The following is a 24,530-nucleotide window of genomic DNA, read 5'->3' on the forward strand; positions in this document are numbered from 1 at the left end:
CCATGAAATTCATCAGATTTTTGGTCTAATCTGTATTTTGAGGACTTAATATATGAAATATGCATACTAAAAGAAATACACTGAAAGAAATAATGCAACTGTTTTTGGCATTTTCATATTTTGTTATTTTAACACAATTGATTCATGTTAGCAGGGTAGGACATAAAACAATTGTGTTAAAGTAACTAAATATGATTAAGTAAATGCCAAAAGCGGTTGCATTTTTTTTTCAGTGTAGGACTCCTGTAATTTCAAAATCCACATGGAAATATGATGCAGTTCACTTCAGACCACGGGAAAGGTGCAATCCTCTTTTTCCCCTCCTTATCTGGGGATCAGTGCAATAAAATGCAGCCTGCAACAGCAGCCTTTTGATACGATTATGCTATGTGAATGAAAATAAGCCAGACAAAAACAAAAATCATTTTTTTCCCATTTGCCTTTGCTTTGAAAAAGCTCCAGTGAGCTGCAGAGTGGTAAAGAGCCGGATGCAGCTCTGTAGCTGCGAGTTTCTGACCACCGAGCTAACGTCTACCTGCTTCACTGTAGTTAATTTGGCATCAGTCCACTGCTCTGTTAATCCTCTGATATCCGGCTGAAGTCAAATATTTCCGTTTCAGAACCGTCTCTGAGGCCTTGCTGACGTCAGACGCGCTGCTTTTCCTGCATTCTTAATTCAATTCTTCTTGCTCCTTTCTCAACCTTTGCTCCCAGCCTGAGCGTCACTGAGAGCTGTTGTCACAGTATATTCCTTTTCAAAGGCTTTTCAAAATGAGGCTTGCTGGCAGACTTGCTGCTTCTGATATAACAGCTGTTCCACACTCTGGACACTGCTGCAGTGAAAGCAGCACTCCTGCAATATACTGGCTGCAGAAGGAGTGTCCACAGGGGAGGTTGACTGGATCAGTAAAGATGTTCAGACAGACAGAGCAGGTCAGATACTCCAAGTATGAAACAGACGCCACAGCTGCTGCTCTTCTCTTCGCCTGTTCTGCCAGAGAAAGGCTTGGCAGCTTTAACTTCCTGATTAACCACACCCATATTGATTCATATTTAGGATTTTATGACTGAAATGTTGAGGAATTTCAAAATCTTGTTCAACATAAAGATGCATTATATTATTATTGTTATTAAAATGTATATGCAAATAGTATCAAAGATGTTTTTATTTCATCAGATCACAGCATTAGACTCCTTTGCAACATAGCATTATATCACCAGCATGCAGTACCACCCTCATAATATCAGTGTGCAACATTCACCAAATAAAGGACTGTGTTAGGATTCCAGTTTGTGTGGGTTGTTTTTGTGTTTTCTTTTGTTCTCCCTTTCCACCATTAGAGGGTGCCCTCTCCTCATTTGGGCCTCCTCGCACACCTGCAGCTCGTTGGGTCATCACCAGAGGAGTATTTCAGCAGCGGGCTGTCACTACCTCAATGCCAGAGTGTTTGCCAGCATTGGGTACTCTAGCTAAACTGAGTTTAGCTGAGGCAAATTATTGCCTTGTCTCTCTGAGTCTAACCTTTGCCTTCGCCGTTGTTCTCCGGTAGGATGCCTTCCTGATCCACTGGATAAGCCTGGACCTTCTACCCCCCCTGGAAGGTTTTATTTAAGTCACATTGAGCAAGGGGAAACCTCCACCAGATCCGTTCAAGTCTGCTTCAGGAAAACCCGGTGACAGTCCGCTCCATTGCTCCTCTGGACCCAACGGTAGTCTGCCTGTCCGCCCTCAAATGAGTTCATTCATCTCTGGATAAAATCCCACAAACTGGATCCTAAGGAATACCAAGAGCCCCCCAAACGTGAGTCCCATTCCTGCATATTATAAGTCTCAGTCATATTTCCTATGGGCCTTGAACTGATCATAGTGATCTCCCCTTCAGAGTTTCCGGTTCACCAGTCCGCTGAGGTTCAACTGAGTTTACCCTGCTGTATAACCTCTCACTCTGTTTTTGTTAACCTACAAATAAACCAGTTAACTTTTACCCTTGGTTTTCTGAGTGTGTCTCTGCATGTTGGTTAGAACCTTAAATCCCATCATGACAGATTGTTCGGAGACCAGTGATGGTGACTAATATATTCCAATTCAGAACTGTTTAACTTGAACAAGGTAGTCATAGGCCTAAACCCCAATGAAGACAGTCTGTTTGCCGAACTTATCACCATTATCTAACTGCAATAACTGGTTTTAGGACAACGCTGTTAATCCTTTTTTAGTTCGTTTCACTAACCTGCCTAACTCTGCCCGATTTGTAATTATCACCCATCCTATCCACTTCCACCTGCTGCTTCATATACGTCTCAGCCCAGCTATCAGGGCCAGATTATTGTTTTGATGTATGTTGTATGTTTGTTTTGTTTGTTTGAGTTATTTCCAAGGTTCATGTCCTCGTTTCCTTGAGGCCAGTGGGTTGAGTGGGTTTGGTATTTGTCTTGTCTCCTGATCGTGTCCTGGCTCCTAGGTGGAGACTAGTTTAAAGTATTGTGGATTCCCTGGTACCATGTCTTGTCTCTGTCCCTCAACCACTGAGCCTGCCTGTCTCCATCTTAGTGTGACTGCCTGAGCTTTCTGCTGGACTCATGGAGCTCTGAACCAGCCTTCACCCAACCCCCCCCCCCCCCCCCCCCCCCACCCACCCCCCACCCACCCCCCCAATAAATGAGGGCATTTATTGATTTACTTTACTCAGGAATTAAAAGATTTCATGACAAAAGATAGAATAGTTTAGATTTAATGTTTTAATTCCACATTCTTACAACAGCAACCAATACAGATTAATAACAGATTATTTTATGTGATAATTTCAGACAAAGAGTTTTCCTCCAAATTTAGCTCATAAACTGAAAAATAGTTTTCAGGCTCAGTAATGCATAAATGCTTCTACTTTCCATAGGAATGGAAAAAAAATCAAAGGACTCACTATTTATCTACAGCAAAGCTGAGGCAATGCATGCATTAATTTTAACTCCAGATCATCACAAAACCACAGAAAAAATAAAAATAAAAGATTGAGAAGAGAAGTATACATTTTATTTTATTTAATTTGCCTGCTAACAGAGTTTTATTTTTTTTTTTTTTTGCTTTCAGTCTCAGAACATTGACGCAAACCTTAATAGGAAAATTTAGGCTTTATTTACATATAATGCATTTTTACATGATTTTGCTCTTTAATGAAAAACAATCTCTCCCAAGCAGCCTGGCTCTATGTGAAAATGAAACTGACCCCTAAACCACTTCCTTTGTCACCATTAGAGGAAACAACAGTCTTTGAATGTTTGCTTTTGGTGGTAAGGCTCTTGCATGAGGAGATTTTATCCTACTCTTGCACGGCTGTTAATGCCTTAAAAGTGTTTCATATTGTCTACATCAAAGAACTGGAGCTGATTGGTGATGCTGTTAAAATAAATGCCAATTGTTTCAGGTCTATTTTCAAAGTTCAGGTACTCAGTTCTATTATTAGTTTTTTTGGTGTATTTGTCATTAATAAATGTCAAAGAATGATTTTGTATATGTATTGTCCAACTGCTCTTATCCTTAACATCTATCTCCCAGTAATTTGGCCCTCGCTCTATCTTATCTATTCTAAGGTAATAGTCGTTTTGACCTGGGTTACAGTATTTCTGGTATTGAGACAGTAAGCTGGTGTAGTTATGATGACAGTCACATATAGAATACCTTTGTCCATAACCACTTGACTGATTGTAGCTACAGCTTCGTTGTCGCCCAACAGGTGGATCTTCTCTCTTTAAAGAAAGCTTCTTTGCTTTAGGCTGGATCAACTGAAGCATTTCTTTCCACATAAAGAGCTGAAGGTGGCTCTCATAGAGTCCCAATGACAAAGACGAATTCACCACCTGGAGATTTAAGGGATTTTGAGCTTTCATACTGTTGTCACCTGACCAACACTTCAGTAAAATCTCAGGCTCTGTAATCTCCAGAATAGCTTTCATCTTTTCCCCCAGCTCCAACCCGTCCCTCATCTTCTTAAGCTCATCAGCCTCTTTTTGATTTAGTTCATTCATTATTTCATCTTCTCTCCTTCTCAGGAACTGGTGCATCTCCTGGAACTGACCACTGATCTGGGTCCTCAGCTGCTGAGACTTTTCTTCGGTTTTTCTTATTTCTTCATTCTGTGACTTGGCAAGATTTTCTATCTTGCTGAAATCATGGAAATCTTTTCCCAAAAATGCCTCTACCTCCTTTCTGATTGATGCAGCAGCTTCTTTGATTGGTTTAAACTTGTGTCCTTGATGTTTTTCACAATCCCTGCATATGAGACACGTTAGCTGCTGATCGGTGACGCAGAACAGCTTCAGCCTTTCGTCGTGTTCAGAGCAAAACCCCACAGGAGCCTTTAAAGTCAATAAAACAATCAACAGTCAAAAACATTTACCTCTAGCCTCTGGTTAACTGCAACGTCGGCTATTAAAAATCATAAATAATCAAAACCTTACCTCAGAGTGTTTCCCAGATTCCTTGTCTTGTTTTGCTTTTTCAGAAAGATTTTTTAAGATGTGATTTGTTGTGAAATCCATCCGGTCTGTAGGAACAGTCGTCCTACATTCTGGACACTGATTCAGTGATTTCAGAGAAAGTGTGATGCATTCTCTGCAGAAAGAATGTCCACAGGAAAGGGTCACCGGATCCGTGAAGATACTCAGACAGACTGAACATGTCAGATCTTTAGATAAAGAGCAGGATGCCATACTTCTCTCTGCTTTTCTCTGCTTCTCTCCTCTCTGCTTCGATCTGCTGGTTTCTGTGCTTTCAGGAGATAACTTTTATTATCTGGAACAGCTCCACCCTGTCCAATGTTCCATCGACCTCTGCGAGTTTCATTTCTGCTGAAGTCCCAGTTTCTGCTGTAAACCTTCTATCTTCATGGAAACCGATGTAGAAAGAAGAAAAAAAAAGCTTTCCCATAATTTGAAATGTTTAAAAAATATATATAAAAAAACAAGGCCATTCTACACATTTGTTACCAGATCAAAAATAGAAATATTTAATAAAATGTCTTTAAATTAAATGTTTCTCCAAAAATCTTTATGTATGTCAGTTGTATAATATCAAAGGTACACACTCTAGTATTTTTACATTTTGATGATCATTTTTTGGTTTCATACAGTTTTAGAATATTATCCCTCTAACAAAGTCACTACAGAAACACAATGAAATATCACATGAAATAAAGGTTTATATTGATCAATTAAAGTAGTAGTAGTAAAGTAATTCTGATTCTGATTACACTTATTTGACATCTACCTGGTATATATTTCATTTCTTTCTTTATTTATGGGTATGATAAAAAATAAATAATTTTAACAAACTTTTTAAGCCAGATTTTTAAGAATCATTGTAATGCAAAATTTCTAAAGTTGTTCACAATGATAACATAATTAAGGATTAATTATTATTTAGTGCTTTCTTTCCATCTCGTTCCTTCAACCCACAGTTTTTATTTCATTTCTGCAGTAAGTCTTTTATGAGTGTGTGCCATTAAATGTGTATCACTGGTTAAAAAGATGAGAACATCTGCTGCAGAAAAGTCTACAGTACGTTAATCCGGAAATTATTTAATTTCAAGATTCAACACATTTGTTTCTTCACATTCCTTGATGGCTGTTATATGTGTGCTCTCAAAAACATAGTGGTGTTCAAACAACGTAAGAAAGGGGAGTTTCCATTTTGTAATTAATGAAACAATCATTAAATTCAATTGAGTGTATTTCTATAGCTCCAATTCACAACATGTCATCTTTGGTCAGGTCATACTGATTCAAAGTTTTCTATCTAAGGAAAACCAGCTGATTGCATCGACTCATTGACTCTTCAGCAATCCCTCACACTAAGCATGCTAGTAGCGACAGTGGAGAGGAAAAACTCCCTTTGAACAGGAAGAAACCTCCAGCAGAACCAGGCTCAGTGTGAGCGGCCATCTGCTGAGGCCCACTGGGGTTCAAGGAGACAGAAGCAGACATAGAAAAAGAAGCATAGATACAAAAGGCAACTGTCAACCAGCTCCACAGGCGGCCCCGTCCAGGAAACACACAGCCAGGCAGACGAGCTCCGAGCCAGCTCCCATGTCAGAGGATGAAGAGAGCACATCCAGTTAGTCACAGTCAGAGAAACAGGACTACACTGGAAAACAGGCCAAGCTCCAACATCTAGAAACAAAGGTGTTGATGGCAGCAGCACAGCTGATATTTCTCTCCAGGATGGAGTCACAGCCAAACAGGAACAGACCAGATGAAGCTACTATGAGAAAAAGCAGAGAGAGCAGAACGTTAGAGATTGAACTAACAGATTCTGCAGAGTGGGAGAATAGAGATAGAATGAAGCAGAATGATAGTTTCAAGGTGTTTGCTTTATTGTATATCTCATACCATGTCTTTTGGTTGTGCTGTTCTTTTTTTTTTCATCTCATTGCAGGTGATAAGGCAGACTGAAAATGTTTTATCATTGTCTCCTTCCTATCTCCTCTATCTTTCATCTTTTGTCCTTTTTTTTTCTTTTTCTTTTTCCTTCTTCTTCTTCTTCTGTTTTTCTGCTCTACTTACATTGCACTGTCCATATGAACTGTAAAACTCCCTGCATAATTATAATAAAGCAATTTGTATACATGAAACAAGTGGAGCAGTATGGCAATTGCGATACCGCTACACTTGTGAAAGTAAAATCTGTTGGGCTCCTTTTGGCATCAAGACAATTATTCTTATTGCCACCTTGCCAGACAGGACACTGTTAAAAAAAGAAAAAAAAAAAAAAAAAAATGAAGCAGAATGATGAAAAGGGGTCCCCTATGTCCTCCAGCAGTCTAACCCTATAGCAGCATAACTATAGAGATAGCTCAGGATAACCTGAGCCACTCTAACTAGAAGCTTTATCAAAAAGGAAAGTTTTAAGCCTAGCCTTAAAAGTAGACAGGGTGTCTGCCTCACGGACTAAAACTGGTAGTTGGTTCCACAGGAGAGGAGCCTGAGAACTAAAAGATCTGCCTCCCATTCTACTTTTAGAAATTCTAGGAACCACTAGTAAACCTGCAGATTGAGAGCGAAGTGCTCTGTTAGGAACATCAGGAACAATCAGATCTCTGATATCAGATGGAGCTTGGCCATTTAAGGCTTTATATGTGAGAAGGAGGATTTTAAATTCTATTCTGGATTTAACAGGAAGCCAATGAAGAGAAGCCAGGATAGGAGAGATATGATCTCTCTTTTTAATTTTCATCAGAACTCTGGCTGCAGCATTTTGGATCAGCTGAAGGCTTTTAACTACAGTTTGTGGACTTCCTGATAGTAAAGAATTACAATAGTCCAGCCTTGAAGTAACAAATGAATGGACTAGTTTCTCAGCATCACCCCTGGACAGGAGATTGCTCATTTTTGCAATATTCCTCAGATGAAAGAAGGGAATTCTAGAAACCTCTTTGATATGGGATTTAAATGACAGGTCCTGATCAAAAATAACACCAAGATTTTTTACTTTATTATCTGAAATCAGTTTAATCCCATCCAAATGAAGTGACTGGCTAATCAGCTTCTTTTTCAGAGACTCTGGTCCAAAGACTATAACTTCTGTTTTGTCTGCATTCAGAAGCAGAAAGTTAAGAGTCATCCAGATGTTTCTGTCTTCAGACATGCCTGTAATCTATGTTATAAAATATCATGTTAATGTTTAAACATCATCACGTTTCCCTCGTGACAATTTTATATAACATTGAGCCTAGAGGCCAATCAGCACATAGGTAGCTAACTCTTTTCTTAACTCTTGTACGGTTATAAAAAACTTAGTGTAAGTCTAGAAAATAAGTGTTTGAATAAAAATTACACACTGGTTTTCAGAGTTTTTAATGCCTTTTCTTCAAAATGATGAGACCTAGCTGCTCACCATTCATCCAAAACATGAGACTAAAAAATAGACACAGTAAACGTTGCAGTATAATAAATCAACAAATTAATAATTAACTAATTCATAGTGGGACTATGTACTCTTGAGTACACTTCAACACTGCAACATTTACTGAGTAGGAGTGGCTTAAATCAGTCTTAACATTTCATCAGTGGTGGATTTAGGAAATGTGGGGCCCTAGGCAAAGACAGGCAGGGGGCCCTCTGATTGAGAAGACAAGACATAAAACAGACCCATTCACAACGAAGGGCATATATGAAAAAAAATTAATTTATTTCAGACAATTTAAAGAACACATCGTCTCCAGTCTGCCGCCAACATTCCACCCGTTCCAGTTCGCCTACCGATGCAACCGCTCCATTGAGGACGCCATCTCTGCTGCTCTCCACCTGAGCCTGGCACACCTGGAGGAGAAGAACACCCACATGCGGATGCTGTTCCTGGACTTCAGTTCCGCTTTCAACACCATCATCCCACAGCATCTGATGGGCAAACTGGAACAGCTGGGCTTCAATACACCCCTCTGCTATTGGCTGCTAGACTTCCTCACCAACAGACCTCAGTCAGTCCGGGTCGGACAGAACGCCTCTGATGTCATCAGTCTAAGCCCCTCCCCTCAGGGTTGCGTCCTGAGCCCTCTGCCGTTCACCCTGATGACACACGACCGCGTCCCCAGGTTCACCACCGATCACATGGTGAAGTTTGCAGACGACACCACGGTGGTGGGCCTCATCAGAGACGACAACGACCTGGACTACAGAGAGGAGGTGGAGCAGCTGGTGGAGCAGAGATAACAGCCTGATCCTGAAGGTGGAGAAGACCAAGGAGATCATGGTGGACTTCAGGAAGAAGCGGCCTAACCACGCTCCACTGCTCATCAACAGCTCAGCTGTAGAGGTGGTCAGCAAGGCAAGGCAAATTTATTTGTATAGCACAATTCAGTACAAAGACAATGCAAAGTACTTTACATGATTAACATATAGGATAATAAAACAGAATCAAAGCAAGAAGGAAAAAAATGCAGAGACAAAAAAATAATTTAAAAACAGTTAGACTAAAGAAAATAAAAAAGTTGAACTAATAATGTATCAGTTGTACTGTTTAACTAGAACAGCCGAAGGCAATCCTAAACAAATGTGTTTTTAGTCTTGATTTAAAGGAACTCAGCTTGGCCATTTAAGGCTTTAAGTGGAGCATAGGAACTAAATGCTGCTTCCCCATGTTTAGTTCTGGTTCTAGATATGCAGAGCAGGCTGGAGCCAGAAGACCTAAGTGGTCTGGAGGGTTGATATACTGATAGCAAGTCCCTGGGGCCCCACTCCCTAACAGTCGGCTTTATAACATCTCCAAATCTGAGAGGGAAACAATGGAGAGAGATATCGATTAATCCCTAGCCGCTGGAATAATCCGACCATCTTATTCTCCACTCGGAGCCGTGTTTTTCTTCGTCGGAGAGAAAGCCGGATCGCTGCGACCCTGTATTGATTACCGTGGGTTAAAACAAATAATCAAGAACAAATATCCGTTGCCTCTGTTAGCCTCTGCCTTTGAACCAGTTCAGGGTGCCACTGTATTCACCAAGCTAGACCTGAGAAATGCTTACCACCTTCTCAGAATCCGTGAAGGAGATGAAAGGAAAACAGCCTTCAAAACACCTCTAGGACATTTCGAGTACCTAGTTATGCCTTTTGGTCTGACTAATGCCCCTGCTTGTTTTCAGGCTCTGGTGAATGACGTTTTGAGAGATTTTTTGAAAGTTTTTGTGTTTGTCTACTTAGATGACATCTTGATTTACTCCAAGACTATCTCTGAGCATCAAAAACATGTCCGTTTGGTCCTGCAAAGACTTCTGGAAAACAAACTGTTTGTGAAGGCTGAAAAATGTGAGTTTCATCACCCATCTGTTACTTTTCTAGGATTTGTGCTCGAGGGCGAGGCAGGTGAGCTCATCGGAGGATAAAATCAAGGCGGTTCTGGACTGGCCCACTCCTGAAAATAGGAGACAACTTCAAAGGTTTCTGGGATTCGCTAACTTTTATCGTAGAATCATCAGAAACTACAGCCAAACAGCCCAACCACTAACTGCCTTAACCTCAGTCAAGAGAACCTTTCACTGGTCCACTGAGGCTGAAGCAGCCTTCAAGAAACTCAAAACTCTGTTTTCCAAAGCACCAATCCTCATTCAGCCGGACCCCTCCAAACAGTTCATTCTGGAGGTGGATGCATCTGACTCTGGGGTGGGGGCTGTTCTGTCCCAAGTTTCTGATTCTGACCAGAGAACTCATCCATGTGCATTTTTCTCCCGCAGACTCACCCCTGCTGAACGTAATTACGACGTCAGTGACAGAGAACTTCTCCCCATAAAACTGGCTTTGGAAGAATGTTGGCATTGGCTGGAGGGCGCAGAGCATCCCATTTTGGTATGGACAGATCATAAAAATCTTTCATACATTCAATCAGCCAAAAGATCTAATCCCCGTCAGTCCCGTTGGTCACTGTTTTTCTCTCGATTCAACCTGATCATCTCCTACCGGCCTGGCTCTAAAAACACTAAACCTGACGCTCTGTCCCGCCTCTACGCTCCTGATGAACCTGAAATTCCTGCTAGTATTTTACCGGCTAGCTGTACTGTCGCCACAGTCTCCTGGGAAATATCTGACCTGATTAGACAGGCGCAAACTTCTGAACCAGATCCCGGCACAGGTCCGCCTAACAAAACGTACGTTCCCTCTTCAGTCAGGTCCAGATTGATTCATTGGATGCATTCCTCAGAGTTATCAGCTCACCCTGGGGTCAGTAGAACCGTTGCCTTGATTTCCCGTTGGTTTTGGTGGCCTTCACTCCACAAGTACATTAAGGAGTTTGTTCTAGCCTGCCCTGTTTTTGCACGAAATAAACCATCTCATCAGCCTCCCTCTGGTCTCCTTCATCCCCTGCCTATTCCCAAACGCCCTTGGTCACACATAGCCATAGACTTTGTTACTGGATTACAGGCATCCAAGGGTATGACCACCATTTTCACAGTCATCGATAGGTTCTCCAAGTCCTGCCATCTCATCCCTTTGAGAAAACTTCCCACCGCTTTTCAGACAGCTCTTCTTCCAATCAAACACGTTTTCAGGTTACACGGCATCCCACAGGAGATTCTGTCAGACCGAGGACCGCAATTTACAGCTCAGGTATGGAAACATTTTTGTTCTGCCCTCGAAGCCAAGATACTGTATAATTAACTTCTGGTTACCATCCTCAGTCTAACGGCCAAACCGAACGCATGAATCAGAAACTGGAGTCCACCCTCAGGTGCTTCACTTCCACCAACCCTGCCGACTGGAGTCAGTACCTGAATTGGGTGGAGTATGCACACAACACTCATGTCTCATCTGCTACCGGTCTCTCTCCCTTTGAAATCTCCTTAGGATATCAGCCTCCGTTATTCCCTGCTGATGAGAAGGAAATCTCAGTTCCTTCTGTCCGACACCACATCCGCCGATGCCGCAAGATCTGGAGCAACACTGTTGCAGCTCTGAACCGTTCATCCGATCTGAACCGCCGATTCGCTGACCGGCGAAGACGTCCAGCTCCCACCTACTCACCAGGGCAGCAGGTTTGGCTCTCCACCAGAGATATCCCATTAAAATCCATGTCTAAAAAGTTGTCCCCCGTTACATTGGCCCTTACAAGATCGAATCTGTCATTAATCCCTCTGCTGTCCGCCTGCATCTCCCTCCCCTTCTCCGGATCCATCCCACTTTCAATGATCAAACCCGTCCTGACCAGTCCGCTTTGCCCTCCTTCCGACTCCCCTCCTCCCCCCCGTGACATTGATGGGCATCCTGCTTACACCGTTCACCGGATCGTAGACTCCCGTCGTTGGGGCCGAGGTTGGCAGTACCTGGACGACTGGGAGGACTACGGTCCGGAGGGCCGAACCTGGGTTCCTGGTTCATTTATTTTAGACCCTGCTTTAATTTCTGACTACCATTCCTCTCTACCCTCCTGTTCCTTTGGACCGCCAGGTGACGGTCATTGAGGGGGGGGTACTGTTGGGATCTGAAGGCTTGTCCTCTTTCTCCACCAGAGGGCGCAAGAGATCTTTCTTCTTGAGGGCATGAGCTGCTCCTACACACCTGTTTCCTGTCTCCTCATCAAGAAGACCTATTTAAGGAGGAGGAGGCTGACACTTCCCTGCCAGAGTGTTTGCCAGTAATGGTTAGCAAACCTGAGCCAGCCTGACTGATCTAGACCTTGATTTTCTGAACCTGTCTAACCCTGTTTCTCCCTGCCTCACAGATCCTGACTTGCCTGGAAACCTGAAACTCTGGAGATAGAAATCTCTGCCTGGAATCTGCCTGCCTGCACTCAGTCTCAGTCTCTGCCTCTGCCCTCAGCCCTCTGCCTGCCGACTAGCCTCTGGACTCACAAGGTCCCCCCCCCCTGCTGACCAGAATCCTCTCTGAGCAGGTATTTATTCCTGCCATCAGTAACTGCAAATTTCCTAGATCCATTCTAACTGCTCTGTCCTCCTCAGTGGTGTTCCTCCCGTGACCAGACCTCAGAACCAGTGCATTATTCCCTTTGTAAATATTGTAAATAAATCTTTGAACTTTTTCCCTGTCTTAAGAGTGTTTTTCTGCATGTGGGTTAGACGCCTTGAACCCAACATGACACTGTGATGTATTTAGGTGCTAAGCCATTCAGAGATTTATAGACTAACAGAAGTATTTTAAAGTCTATTCTCTGAGATACAGGGAGCCAGTGGAAGGACTTTAGAACTGGGGTGATGTGCTCTACTTTCTTAGTCTTAGTGAGGACACGGGCAGCAAAATTCTGGATCAGCTGCAGCTGTCTGATCCACTTGTTAGGCAGACTTGTGAAAACACCGTTGCAGTGATCAATTCGCCAAAAAATAAATGCATGGATTAGTTTTTCCAGATCATCCTGAGACATTAGTCCTTTAATCCTGGAAATGTTCTTCAGGTGATAGAAAGCCGACATTGTAATTGTCTTTAAATGCTTTTGGAGGTTCAAGTCTGAATCCAGCACTACACCTAGATTTGGGGCCTGATCAGTGGTTACTAGCTGAAGCGACTGAAGCTGTGTGCTAACTTTAGATCTCTCCTCTATTGGTCCAAAGATTATTACTTCAGTTTTGTTTGTATTCAGTTGAAGAAAATGATGGCACATCCAGGCATTGATTTCTTCTAAGCATTTCCTCAGTGCTTGAATTGGTTCATAGTCACCTGGTGACATGGTGATGTAAAGCTGTGTGTCGTCTGCATAGTTATGGTAGCTGATGTTGTTTTTTATTAACTGAGCGAGAGGGAGCATGTAGATATTGAATAGGAGGGGACCCAGGATGGACCCTTGGGGAACCCCACATGTGATTTTTGTCATCTCTGATGTAAAGTTGCCTACTGATACAAAAAAGTCCCTGTCCTTTAAGTAGGATTTAAACCAGTTGAGAGGTGTACCAGACAGGCCGACCCAGTTTTCCAGGCGCTCTAACAGGATGGAGTGATCGACAGTAGAGTCCTGCAACGGGTCGGGTACCCGCGGGTCCCCGACGGTTCACCCGCTAAAAAGCTCTTTTGCGGGTGAAAAATACATAAATAAAAATAAAAGGGGCGGGGGTCGGGCGGATATTTTTTTAGTGCGGGCGGGTAGTTGGTGATTTTTTTTTATGCGTGTGTGTTGTTATGGACATCAGAAATGTTCTATTAATCAGGCACTGGGGTCACCCTTGTTGTAGCTTAAAGCCCTGCCGGCAGTGTGGGCTTCCCTCCAAAAAGGCCACAGTCAGTGCATACATGTCTGCTGCAGTGTTAATGGCGCTGTTCTGCAATGCAGTGTACTATAGCCTATTACTTGATGTGTTAACGGGTCGGGTTGCGGGTTAAATATCAACGGGTCGGGTCGGGTTTGGATTTGAATTGAAGATATCCGCGGGTGACGGGTCGGGTTCGGTAGTCATCCTAACGGGTTCGGGTGGGTGGGGGTTGGTAAAACTCGACCCGTGCAGGACTCTACAGTATCGAATGCTGCACTGAGGTCCAATAGTACCAGCACTGTGGTTCTTCCACAGTCTGTATTTATACGGATGTCATTAAACACCTTGATAAGGGCGGTCTCTGTACTGTGGTGAGCACGGAAACCTGACTGGAACACGTCAAAGCGGCTGGTCATATCTAAGACAGTGTTTAATTGTTGAAACACAGCTTTTTCAATAATCTTACTGATAAAGGGGAGGTTTGATATGGGCCTGTAGTTCTGGAGTAGTAGTTTGTCTAAATTGTTCTTTTTCAGCAGTGGTTTGATATTTGCTGTTTTTGGGGACTGCAGGAAAACACCTGACAGAAGGGACGTGTTTATTATCTGAGTCAAATCAGATGCCATGACAGGCAAAACTTTCTTAAAGAAAGCTGTGGGTAGAACATCAAGGCAGCAGGAGGAGGAACTTAGCTGCTGCATGATTTCCTCTAAGCAGCACCAAATTCCTTGGGGTGCACATTACAGACACCCTCACTTGGACTGGAAACACCACCTCACTGGTCAAAAGGGCCCAGAAGCGCTTGGACTTCCTGCGGAGGGTGAGGAGAGCCCACCTGCCCACCTTGGGTGGTTAGCAGAGCTGGATTAGCTCTTTTGTCTCTGTGGCAGCAGGATCCAGGATACACTGTCTTCACTTGGTTTGCACCGCAGGAAGAATAAAAACACTGCCTTCAGCTCCTTCTGAATCGCAGGAAAAAGACAGTCTGACTCAGTCCAACAAGCGCAGACTTCCCTGGAGGAATATGGTTGCTACATAACGTAGCCTTCAGCTGGAAGCACTTTACCCAGCTTTTTAGTAGCACAAAGCCACCAGCAAAATAGGACACTAATGTGGGAAGCTATTGTTTTTAAAAAAATGAAAAAATAGTGTGCAGCAGCTGAAAGGACGACACAAAGGACCTAGGTTAGAACACTTATTTCTTACCTTAGAATAAAACATATTTCAAAAGAAAACATCTCAAATGAGTGAGAGTAGGGTCACCTTGTGGGTCAATGACTAGTCCAGAACCTTGAGCTAAAACAAAGGCTCAAAACAGCTGAATTTGGAGCCAGTAGAACAATGTTGCAAAATCCTTTATTGAGGATGAGGGCAACAAGGAGAGGCTGAAGCAGAGTCATGCTCCAACAGACGACACCATGGAGACAAAGGTCCATTAGTTTAGTGGAGGAATGTTTTCATCTGCAAAGTGCCTGGGCCATTATAATCTGATGATCCGCCACAACATGAAACTATTTGAGCCTGTCAATGCAGTTAGTTTCTTTCCACCTTCCTCCAAATCTAAAGGAAGATGTTTAGGACCTGTTTCAAGGACTCTGACAGGGCCTTCATACAAAGGCTGTAGTGGTGTTCAGTGTGCATCCTGTCTTTGGAACAATTAAGTGGGGCAGAAAATGGGGAACAGGGTTGAAACATGAAAGGAGTCAACCTGAGGAAAAAAAAACAAACATTGCACCGACTCAAGGACATGCAGGGCTGACCCAAAACCAGCTGAGCTGGGGAAGAGCCAAGGTCCTCTTTAGCGGCTGAACGTAAACACAGCATGACCCATGGTAGGCGGCAAACCCAGTTGCCATCAGTCAAAGAAGCACGGATCCCAGTTTTTAATGAGCTGTGAAACGGCTCAGTGGTGCAGTAGATCTTGATCCCCAGACCATCAGCCATGTTGGACCACAGCTCTGAAACATGCTGTGGGCCCCTGTCAGAAGAAATGTCTGGGGGAGGGGCTTGTCAGAAAGGCTTGGGTCCCTGCTGCTGACATTATGTGTCAAGTTATGTGGGGTTTTCAGCTTCAGCTCCTGCCCAAACTTGAAAACGGCTGGTCATCACCAAGGAGGACCGTGGCACAACTCAAATCCTTTTCCAGTTTGTTTTTTTATTTATCTAGGAAACTGAATTAGTTCAAAACAAACATTTTCACTGTGGCTCACCCATAAGCACAAACAAACTGAATATTACCAGGCCACAAGCCATACTACAATATCTTCTAACTCAACTTCAACTTTTTCTCTTTTTTTTTTATAAACAATAATAATAATAATAGCTAACTTTATTTTCTTCTTACCAGTTGTGTTTAAACCATGAGCTGAAACATGCTTGCTGGGAGCCAGTCTCTTCCTTTGTCTGCCAAAACTGCCACACATGGGTGTGAATGTGTTTTAATCATAGGAAGTCCCAAACAGGAAGTCCCAACCCCCAACACAAGTTCATTCCTCTTTTTTCCTGTGCTTTTTTTTTGACATGACATTATGGATGGCAGGGGGACCACATCATGATTGAACACGGTCAGGAGATGGGTGAACCCTGTGAGGGGGCAGGGGACCCACTAACTCCACATGCACATGATCCAACCGCTGCTTTGGGATGGAAAATAGCTCTAAGGGGGCTTTAGTGTCCTCTGTGTTCCCTTATCATTATTTTTCTTTGTTTAAAGCCACAGTGTGTCATCTGATGTCCTGTTGCCATTCTGCAAATTACTGATATGACACAAAAATAATTCACACCATTAGAGCCTTGATTATTGTTTTTAGATGTAGTGTTTGTAATACCCTTGTTTGATCTGGTTAAGAGTAAATCAGTTATTTCAGAATTGGGGGAGTGGTTGCCTAGTAGTTAGGGGCATTGCACATTGCCCCCAGAGGTTCTGAGTTCCAAGCTCCACTCCCACAGACTGCCACTCTGGGTCCCTGAGCAAGACCCTTAACCCCACACTGCTCCCCAAGGGGATGGGTTAAATTCAGAGAGGGAATTTCTCAAGTGTGGGATTAATAAAGTTTAATTATTATTATTATTATTATTAGAAAACATTTGATAGATGTCATGCAAACACAATGGTTTCTGAATCTGAAAATTGTTAGACAGACTGAACATGTCTGATAGTCGGGGAAAAAAATGGTTCCTACTGTTCTGTTCTTATATTGGTGATTCTTTTTTGAACAATAAAAAAGATGTAAAGTTTATCCAGAAGCGGTGTAACACTGCCATCTAGTGGTGAAGACCTACAAACTCAAATGGTTAGACAGTATGAGCTGGAAAACAGATCTGAAAAAATAAAAAATACTGATACCAAATACAGCACAACTTTACGTTTCTTAGACCTGGTAAAACCAAGTTATTAAGTCCAATAAGATCTTATGGTTTTTAAGCTGCGGTAATGACAGTACTGGGATACATTAAGGGGTAACGAGCTTTGAGGATAAACCGAGTCAGAACCAGACATAACATTAATTAGTCAGTAGACACAAAATTGTATTAAGGGGATAAATAAAAATGGCTGTTTTAAACACATTAGTGTCTGCCTTAAAAGAAAGACAATCAAAGAAAACATGATTTTTACAGAATGTTAAAAAATCTGCTGACCTAAAGATGAAAACAATGAAACTGGAAAATGTGCTGGTAGCTGCTTGATCTCCTAGATCCTGTAACGGATAAATAAAGCTTCAGTTTATTCTGTGTTATGCAACCACTGGTGGCCTAATTAAGAAGCTAATTCAGAAGCAAAGCGCCCCTTTATTATTCAACCAACCATGTGCTGCTGATTGTTCTGACCGTTTTATCTGGTTTATTTTGGAAAAAAATTTTCAAGTTGTTTTAACTGCAGTTTAACGCAGCAGCTCCCAGGGATCAGCTTTTCAGACTCTGAAGTCCAGCTGATGAAAACTCGACGTGACTCTCCCATGTGGTGTGTTGTCATCCAGCAGCTGCCCAAACCGAATAGTGACTTCAGGATTTTAAAGTCTGTTCTTTGAGCTACAAGGGGACTTCAAAATTAAATTCAGTTTATTTCTACAGCGCCAATTCAGAACACATGTCATCTCAGGTCACTTTGCAGTTTACCAGATCATACAGTCAAATTGATACAAAGTTTTCTATCTAAGGAAAACCAGCTGATTGCATCAACTCATTGACTCTTCAGCAATCCCTCACACTAAGCATGCTTGTAGTGACAGTGGAGAGGAAAAAAGGAAGAAACCTCCAGCAGAACCATGCTTAGTGTGATCGGCCATCTGCTGAGGCCCACTGGGGTTCAAGGAGACATAAGCAGAGATAGAGAGGAAGCAGACCCTGTCAAGGAAACATACAGCCAGGCAGAAAAGCTTTGAGGTGGTTCCCATGTCAGAAGATGAAGAGAGCGCATCCAGTTAGTCACAGTCACAGAAATAGGACTACACTGGAAAACAGGCCGATCTCCAACATCTAGAAACAAAGGTGTTGATGGCAGCAGCACAGCTTTCCTTTTTGATAAAGCTTCTAGTTAGAGTGGCTCAGGTTATCCTGAGCTATCTCTATAGTTCTGCTGCTATAGGCTTAGACTGCTGGAGGACATAGGGACCCCTTTTTCATCATTCTGCTTCATTCTATCTCTATTCTCCCACTCTGCAGAATCTGTTAGTTCAATCTCTAACGTTCTGCTCTCTCTGCTTTTCCTCATAGTAGCTTCATCTGGTCTGTTCCTGTTTGGCTGTGACTCCATCCTGGAGAGAAATATCAGCTGTGCTGCTGCCATCAACACCTTTGTTTCTAGATGTTGGAGCTTGGCCTGTTTTCCAGTGTAGTCCTGTTTCTCTGACTGTGACTAACTGGATGTGCTCTCTTCATCCTCTGACATGGGAGCTGGCTCGGAGCTCGTCTGCCTGGCTGTGTGTTTCCTGGACGGGGCCGCCTGTGGAGCTGGTTGACAGTTGCCTTTTGTATCTATGCTTCTTTTTCTATGTCTGCTTCTGTCTCCTTGAACCCCAGTGGGCCTCAGCAGATGGCCGCTCACACTGAGCCTGGTTCTGCTGGAGGTTTCTTCCTGTTCAAAGGGAGTTTTTCCTCTCCACTGTCGCTACAAGCATGCTTAGTGTGAGGGATTGCTGAAGAGTCAATGAGTCGATGCAATCAGCTGGTTTTCCTTAGATAGAAAACTTTGAATCAATCTGACTGGATGATCTGGTTGAACTGGAAAGTGACCTGAAATGACATGATGTGAATTGGAGCTATAGAAATAAACTGAATTGAATTTAATGATTGTTTCATTAATGACAAAATGGGAACTCCCCTTTCTTACGTTGTTTGAACACCACTATGTTTTTGAGAGCACACACATAACAGCCATCAAGGAATGTGAAGAATTGAATTACAAATGAAGACCACAAACGCACTAAATAATTTCCAGATTAACGTTCTGTAGATTTTTCTGCAGCAGATGTTCTCATCTTTCTAACCAGTGATACACATTTAATGGCACAAACCCTTAGTGACATAAAGCTTGTCCAAGCTTCAGCAACAGCTCAACACATATTCCTGTAGCATAGCACAGCATGCAGTCTATTCTTTAGCGTCAATTAGCGTTGTCTTTACTCAGCAGTAAACATGTGAAATGATTAGCATCATCAAAAGACATATTGTTTGTTCTGTCCCTAATCATGCCAGACCTGCAAACCTTTTTCCATGTCCATTTGGAAAGCTGGAGTTCCATCCAGTTGCAGCTCAGCTGTCAGGACAGTAAGACAGGGGTCCTTTGTCTCAGCCGTTCATCAAAGCAGGGAAGTCCTTCTCTCTAGTCTGGCTCTGTAAGTTCTGAAACTCAAGATAAATGTGCTGCAAAAGGTCTGTTTTGCAGCAGTTTGGTTCTGAAAGGTCCTGACTTATCCTTGATGGTTCGGGGAGATCTGGCTCCCCTGGGGCCCGCATCTCCACTGTGGTGGAGATCCAGCCGAGGCGGACCCCAGCTTTGAGCACAGGAGCAGAAGAGATCAGGAGCAGAAGAGGGGAGAATCTTTTGTGCTCTGTGGTTTTGTCTGTCCTCACACAGAGGGGGGTGGTGGTTGGTCACACCTCTGTGACTTGCCATGTGACTTGCCTTTGGAGGCCTTGGCTTAAACGTGGGTTGTTGCAGAGATTCCACAGCTGATTCCACATCATCATGTCAAGATGAAATATGGACACTGGATCCCAATGTCCAAAAAGTCTGATCATGGCATATGGCGCAACAACAGGACTGAGCACTGTTAGGTGCCCATCATCTTTCACCGCTACTTTACCTTACAGGCTCCATGATGGTTTCTCATTCTCTGGTGGCTGTTAATGTCTATTTTTATATGTTTTTTTTTTAAATGTCACAATATCTCATTCAGTCTTGGTCCCTTCTCATTATTCTGTCCCACACAGGCGTCGTTTTCGTTCACATGTTTTGCTGCAGATATTTACAAACTGCTGCAATTTTACCGGGTTGCTGGAACTAAGGCTGCAACGATTATTTTGCAAATGGAATAATCTGTCAGTAATTTTTTCGATGAATAATCGGGTAGAAAAAGGTTTCTCAAAGAATACTTTTTATGAAATATAACCAGGGAAAACTAGTCCGTTTCCACTTGAGGAGTTCTGGTTAGAGCAGATTGAAAGACAAAACAGATTTTTTTAAATTAAATGCAAAATATTTGCATATTTTCTTCTTTTTTTTTTACAATTTTGGTATAATTCCTGCTCTAAGAGGTTTGCTCTATCAGCTAAAAAGCATGTTTTAGAGTCTCTATAGGCCAGTTGATGATTATTTCAATAATCGATTTATCACAATTTATCATAATTAATTATTTCAGCTCTAATCTGAGCATCAGGTGTTACCATAAAAGTTGACTCAGTGAAGAGTGATGATGCTTTGAAATTCTAATCCCAAAGCTCTAAGAAGACATTGCAGGATAGATTTGATTGATTTTCATTTTCTGTCATCTCTAGTTTCTTTTAAACAGGCTGAATAAAGTCTCAGAAACTTCCCCTGCCGTCAGTTTTAGATTGGGTGTGTCTTTGCAGGAGGTAAGTTTGTACATTTGCATTTCCTCCTCCCTGCTGCATATTTTGTCAACAGCTGATGTTTTTCATATTCACAAAGCAGTTTCAGTGTTTCTAAGAATGCACTTTTGTTTGCTTCTGATTAGTAGATCAGCACTGCACAGGCCATCATGTTTGCATGTGTTTCTATACATGCAAACCTTTTGAGGGTTCGGCCCAATGAGGGATATGACCTGCTTATTACCCCTCTAAAAAATCTACACCTTGAACTCATGAATTCTTATGAAACATGTCTGTGAATTATTTAGCTTTATGACACATTTTATGACAAAGACTTTATGTTTAGCAATAAACATGATTCAAGGCTGTTAGTAATAAAACCTCAGGTTTTGTTATCCAGTTTGTTATCAAGCGGTTTTTCAATAGCATTGTGTGACGTTCAGCCATATCAGAGGAAACAATCCACATTTTCTCACAACATCTCCGACTCTTTGAGGGTAAGGTACACATTCACTTTTTAACGCCTAACAATCCTGTATTCTAACAAATTTTTCATGAAATTAACTGCATATCGAGTTCCTTACATCAACGTGGTTCATTTCTTTGTTCTTCAATAAATAAGTTGTTCAGCTTTATGTCTGTTCAGATTTTGCGTAGCTGATATCTGTACATTTTCAACCTTGCATCGTTTACAGTTATGATGCTAATATATATAGATGTACATATTTAAAGTTCCAATTTTGGAATTCAGTTGCAAAGTTGCTGAAAATCTAATAAAAGAATAGTTTTGCATCCAAAGCTTTGACAAATGCAAACCTCCTCAGTTATTCATGGATGCTTGCTCTGCTTCAGGTAAAGGCAGGATTGGCAGGAAGACTCTGTGGCCTGTTCAGCAGAAGTTGATTCAAGTTCTAATTTCCTGCTAAGAACGCCATATTTTTTTTTTCCATAATTAGGGAAAACATGTAAAGCTCCTCATTGTGCTGGTGAAGATTCTCAGTCATCCATGTTAGTCATTCAAAAAAAAGTTACAAAACAATCCACTGGAGTTTGTTTCCAAGTTTCAAGATGTTTTGCTTCCCATCCAGGAAGCTTTTCACTGACTTTCAGAGACATAGACAGGTATGGGGCATTGCAGGCTAACTAAGAAGCCAAACGAGCCCCCATTCCAAAGGGGGGGACCTGTTCATCCGTTTCTATTTGCATGTTTTCTAAACTAAAACCAGGCTTTGTTGGGCTGCTGATAAAACCTGGAACTAAACGCTATTTCTGACATTTTGAACTGAAAAATCTTCCTGGATGGAAGAAAAACGTCTTCAAACTTGGAAACTTTTTTGGGATCAAGCTGCTCATTCTGCTTATCTGGAGTCTGGAAACCTTAGAAAATCCTTGGAACCTTTTCTGAACCAATTCATGTGTTGCAGATTTTTTAGAAGCATATTTTTAACTTTTTAGGTCTACTTCATTTTTCAGATAAGAGCTTGACTTTTATCTGTTAATCCTATTAGTCCTGGACATTAAACAATCGTTTTAAAACTACATTTTTTGCTAACCAATGATGATAATCTGTTACTTTGATATAATCATATGTTTGATGCTCAAAGATGGATCTGTGAGGTCATCATGATCCACTGGGATAGAGCTCAGGGTGGATTCAACGGGTCGCTTAGTGACGTCTTCATACAAGGCAACATGCAGCCCGGGGGGATTTATCATTAGGCAATACTGGGCAGTTGCCTAGGGCCCCAAGTTCCTGGGGGCCCCATGTATGGTTTACATATATGGTTAATACAGCTATAACTTATTTGTGCTTATTAATTATGTTTTTTAACAAAATCCTTTAGCTAAAATGCCATCAGAACGCTGATAATATTAAGTGTGTCTCAGCCCCCCCCCCTTCAGTGTCCACCATATTGGATCAGTCCATTTGCTGCACATGTTCAGAAAGGTCCAAACAGACAGCAGCAAACCATTTGAAAACAAACCATGCAAAGAGCAGTGTTGCCAACTTAGCGCTTTAGTCGCTATATTTAGCCACTTTTCAGACCCCTCTAGCACTTTGATTTCTAAAAAGCTCCTAGCGCCAAATGTAGAGACTTTTTTCTGCTACTGGAGACTTTGGAGACAACATCTAAAAGCAGCGAACTCTGCTCTCCAGAGCGAGTAGATTGGTAACCCCGCCTCCTGCTCTCCTCTATCTTGTCTGCTGTCATGATTCATGCAGCTATTATTTCATCCAAATGAAAAATGGAGAACAGATAAGCAGATCATGGCTTGTCTACAGTGAAAAGAAGGACTGGGTTATTTACTTTGGCCTTTTTGGAAACACAGGAAGGAGCAATCAGCTAAGTGAGCTTAGTGCTTGGAGAAAATCTTTCATTCCTTTAGAGACAGCATGAAAAGTCAGCTGAGTACAAAACATAGAGAGGAAAACAAGAAGAAAAGGGACAAGAAGAGAGGGACACAACCTAGAACAGATAATGGATGTCTATTCTATTAACATTTCTCTATCTGGAGAATGGGGCTGTTTATGTGTTCTCTATTCAGATGGGCCCCTGCCTGTTTTTCCCTAGGGCCCCAATTTTCATATATCCGCCCCTGATTGCATGCATCTGGATTCCAGCTTAATATATATTTTAAAAAAAATTTCCTCATTTAAACCCGAGTTAAGATTGAATCATTAAATGTATCTTTTTTAAGCACTTTGTCCCAAAATAAAAGTATTCTGACTCACTAGTCATTTACCAGAAACGCATCCCACTCTGCTTACGTCACAGCTATACATCCACCGTGGGTTCTGGTTCTGAGCACCTGCTCAAAGTGGGAGCAGAGCTCTGCTCTCTGATTGGTCCACAGCTGATAGCGCGTCTCCAGCCGCTCCGCAGACAGAGCTGATGCCTCTGATGGACAGAGCTTTGTGCGGGAAGCAGCGGGGCTGATGCGGGGCGACATGAAGGTGAGCTTTAATAGAGACGCGGTGGAGGATGAGCTCCTCACTGCATCAGATCCACAGCTGCTCGTTCAGACCCAACCAGCAGGGCTGCTTTCACTGAGCTGCAGGATCATAAAATAATCATCAGTTTCTGATCTAAACAGCTTCATCTGATTTAAAACCTGCAGGCTTTGTTGGTTAGTTTGGTGGAAATCCGTTTGAATGTCGGTGTATTTCAGGATGAATATATCAAACCTACTGTCCGCGTTTTTTCCTGTCGGGTTAAATTGAGCTGATTGTCTGTAAACAGGGAACATTTGTTGACTCGACAGGCAAACAGAGGAGCTGATTATTTACAGCATCCTCCTGCAGGTACCGCTGCAGTCTGCGCTTTGGCTCTGTTCGAAAACCTAGGACGGGTCCTCCAAGGACGCGGTCTACCTAGACTGGATCCTTCGAAGTCCTTGAAAATAAGGAGACCGGAAGAGTTTTGGCTGTAAATTCGACCAGGTCTACCCTTTGGCGGGTTTTACCGCCGTATGCTCTGTTGCTGAGCAACCGTGAACGTTGACACACAAAGCAGGAAAAGAATGAATACAGAAGTTTTTAAAACTGTTTATTTATTTCTTTTTTATTGTGAAGTGAACAAAGACTACATTAACAAGAATCCAGAGTGGAATAAAGGTTCCAACCACCGGGAGCAGGAACAAATCAAATCAAATGTAATGATAGAAACCTTAGTCAGTTAAATAACCTGCTGCTGTCATTCTGCACATCTCTGATGCTGCTGCTATTTTCAAATATCCATTACTGTAAAAATGTCCATAGCTGCATATTGGTTATTTATTCCCCAGTTTTATATTGATAAAACA

The 24,530-nt window shown here is 42.2% G+C and overlaps 2 protein-coding genes and 1 long non-coding RNA gene across 5 annotated transcripts in view; 2 read left to right on the top strand and 1 right to left on the bottom strand.

Annotated features, from left to right (window-relative positions):
- Positions 1–1,496: 1,496 nt before the first annotated feature.
- Positions 1,497–4,454, top strand: LOC119772636. The gene is made up of 2 exons (XR_005279288.1): positions 1,497–1,802; positions 4,048–4,454. It is a non-coding gene; the product is annotated as an uncharacterized LOC119772636 (long non-coding RNA).
- On the bottom strand, positions 2,722–4,819 carry LOC119772635 (nuclear factor 7, brain-like). Of its 2 annotated transcripts, XM_038269118.1 has the most exons (3): positions 4,710–4,819; positions 4,456–4,609; positions 2,722–4,353 (listed from the first exon to the last, which is right to left on the bottom strand). In XM_038269118.1, exons 2-3 carry the CDS (start codon positions 4,534–4,536, stop codon positions 3,343–3,345), a joined length of 1,092 nt encoding a protein of 363 aa, XP_038125046.1. In that variant the 5' UTR covers positions 4,537–4,609; positions 4,710–4,819; the 3' UTR covers positions 2,722–3,342. The 2 variants fall into 2 exon arrangements, with proteins under 2 accessions (XP_038125046.1, XP_038125045.1); XM_038269117.1 differs by having other exon boundaries at positions 4,456–4,770.
- Positions 4,820–21,153: 16,334 nt separating this feature from the next.
- The window catches only part of slco4a1 (solute carrier organic anion transporter family, member 4A1), a 50,290-nt gene continuing 46,913 nt past the window's right edge, over positions 21,154–24,530 (top strand). The window contains exon 1 of one of the 2 annotated variants that reach the window (XM_038269124.1): positions 21,154–21,223. The gene's annotated coding sequence lies outside the window, so the exon portion shown is untranslated. Of the gene's footprint in view, positions 21,224–23,511; positions 23,683–24,530 lie in introns of those variants that run through there. The other variant, XM_038269120.1, reaches the window with a different exon arrangement.

This window comes from Cyprinodon tularosa, unplaced genomic scaffold (genome assembly GCF_016077235.1).
Source record: "Cyprinodon tularosa strain WSP-4 unplaced genomic scaffold, ASM1607723v1 ctg720, whole genome shotgun sequence".
In the NCBI taxonomy this organism is placed as follows: Eukaryota; Metazoa; Chordata; class Actinopteri; order Cyprinodontiformes; family Cyprinodontidae; genus Cyprinodon; species Cyprinodon tularosa.

Bases quoted from the DNA above. Each gene is read 5' to 3' on its own strand.
- LOC119772635 (XM_038269117.1), bottom strand. From the start codon at position 4,707: ATGGCATCCTGCTCTTTATCTAAAGATCTGACATGTTCAGTCTGTCTG. The intron at 4,354-4,455 runs GTAAGGTTTTGA...TTGACTTTAAAG, and splicing joins AATCTGGGAAACACTCTGAG to GCTCCTGTGGGGTTTTGCTC.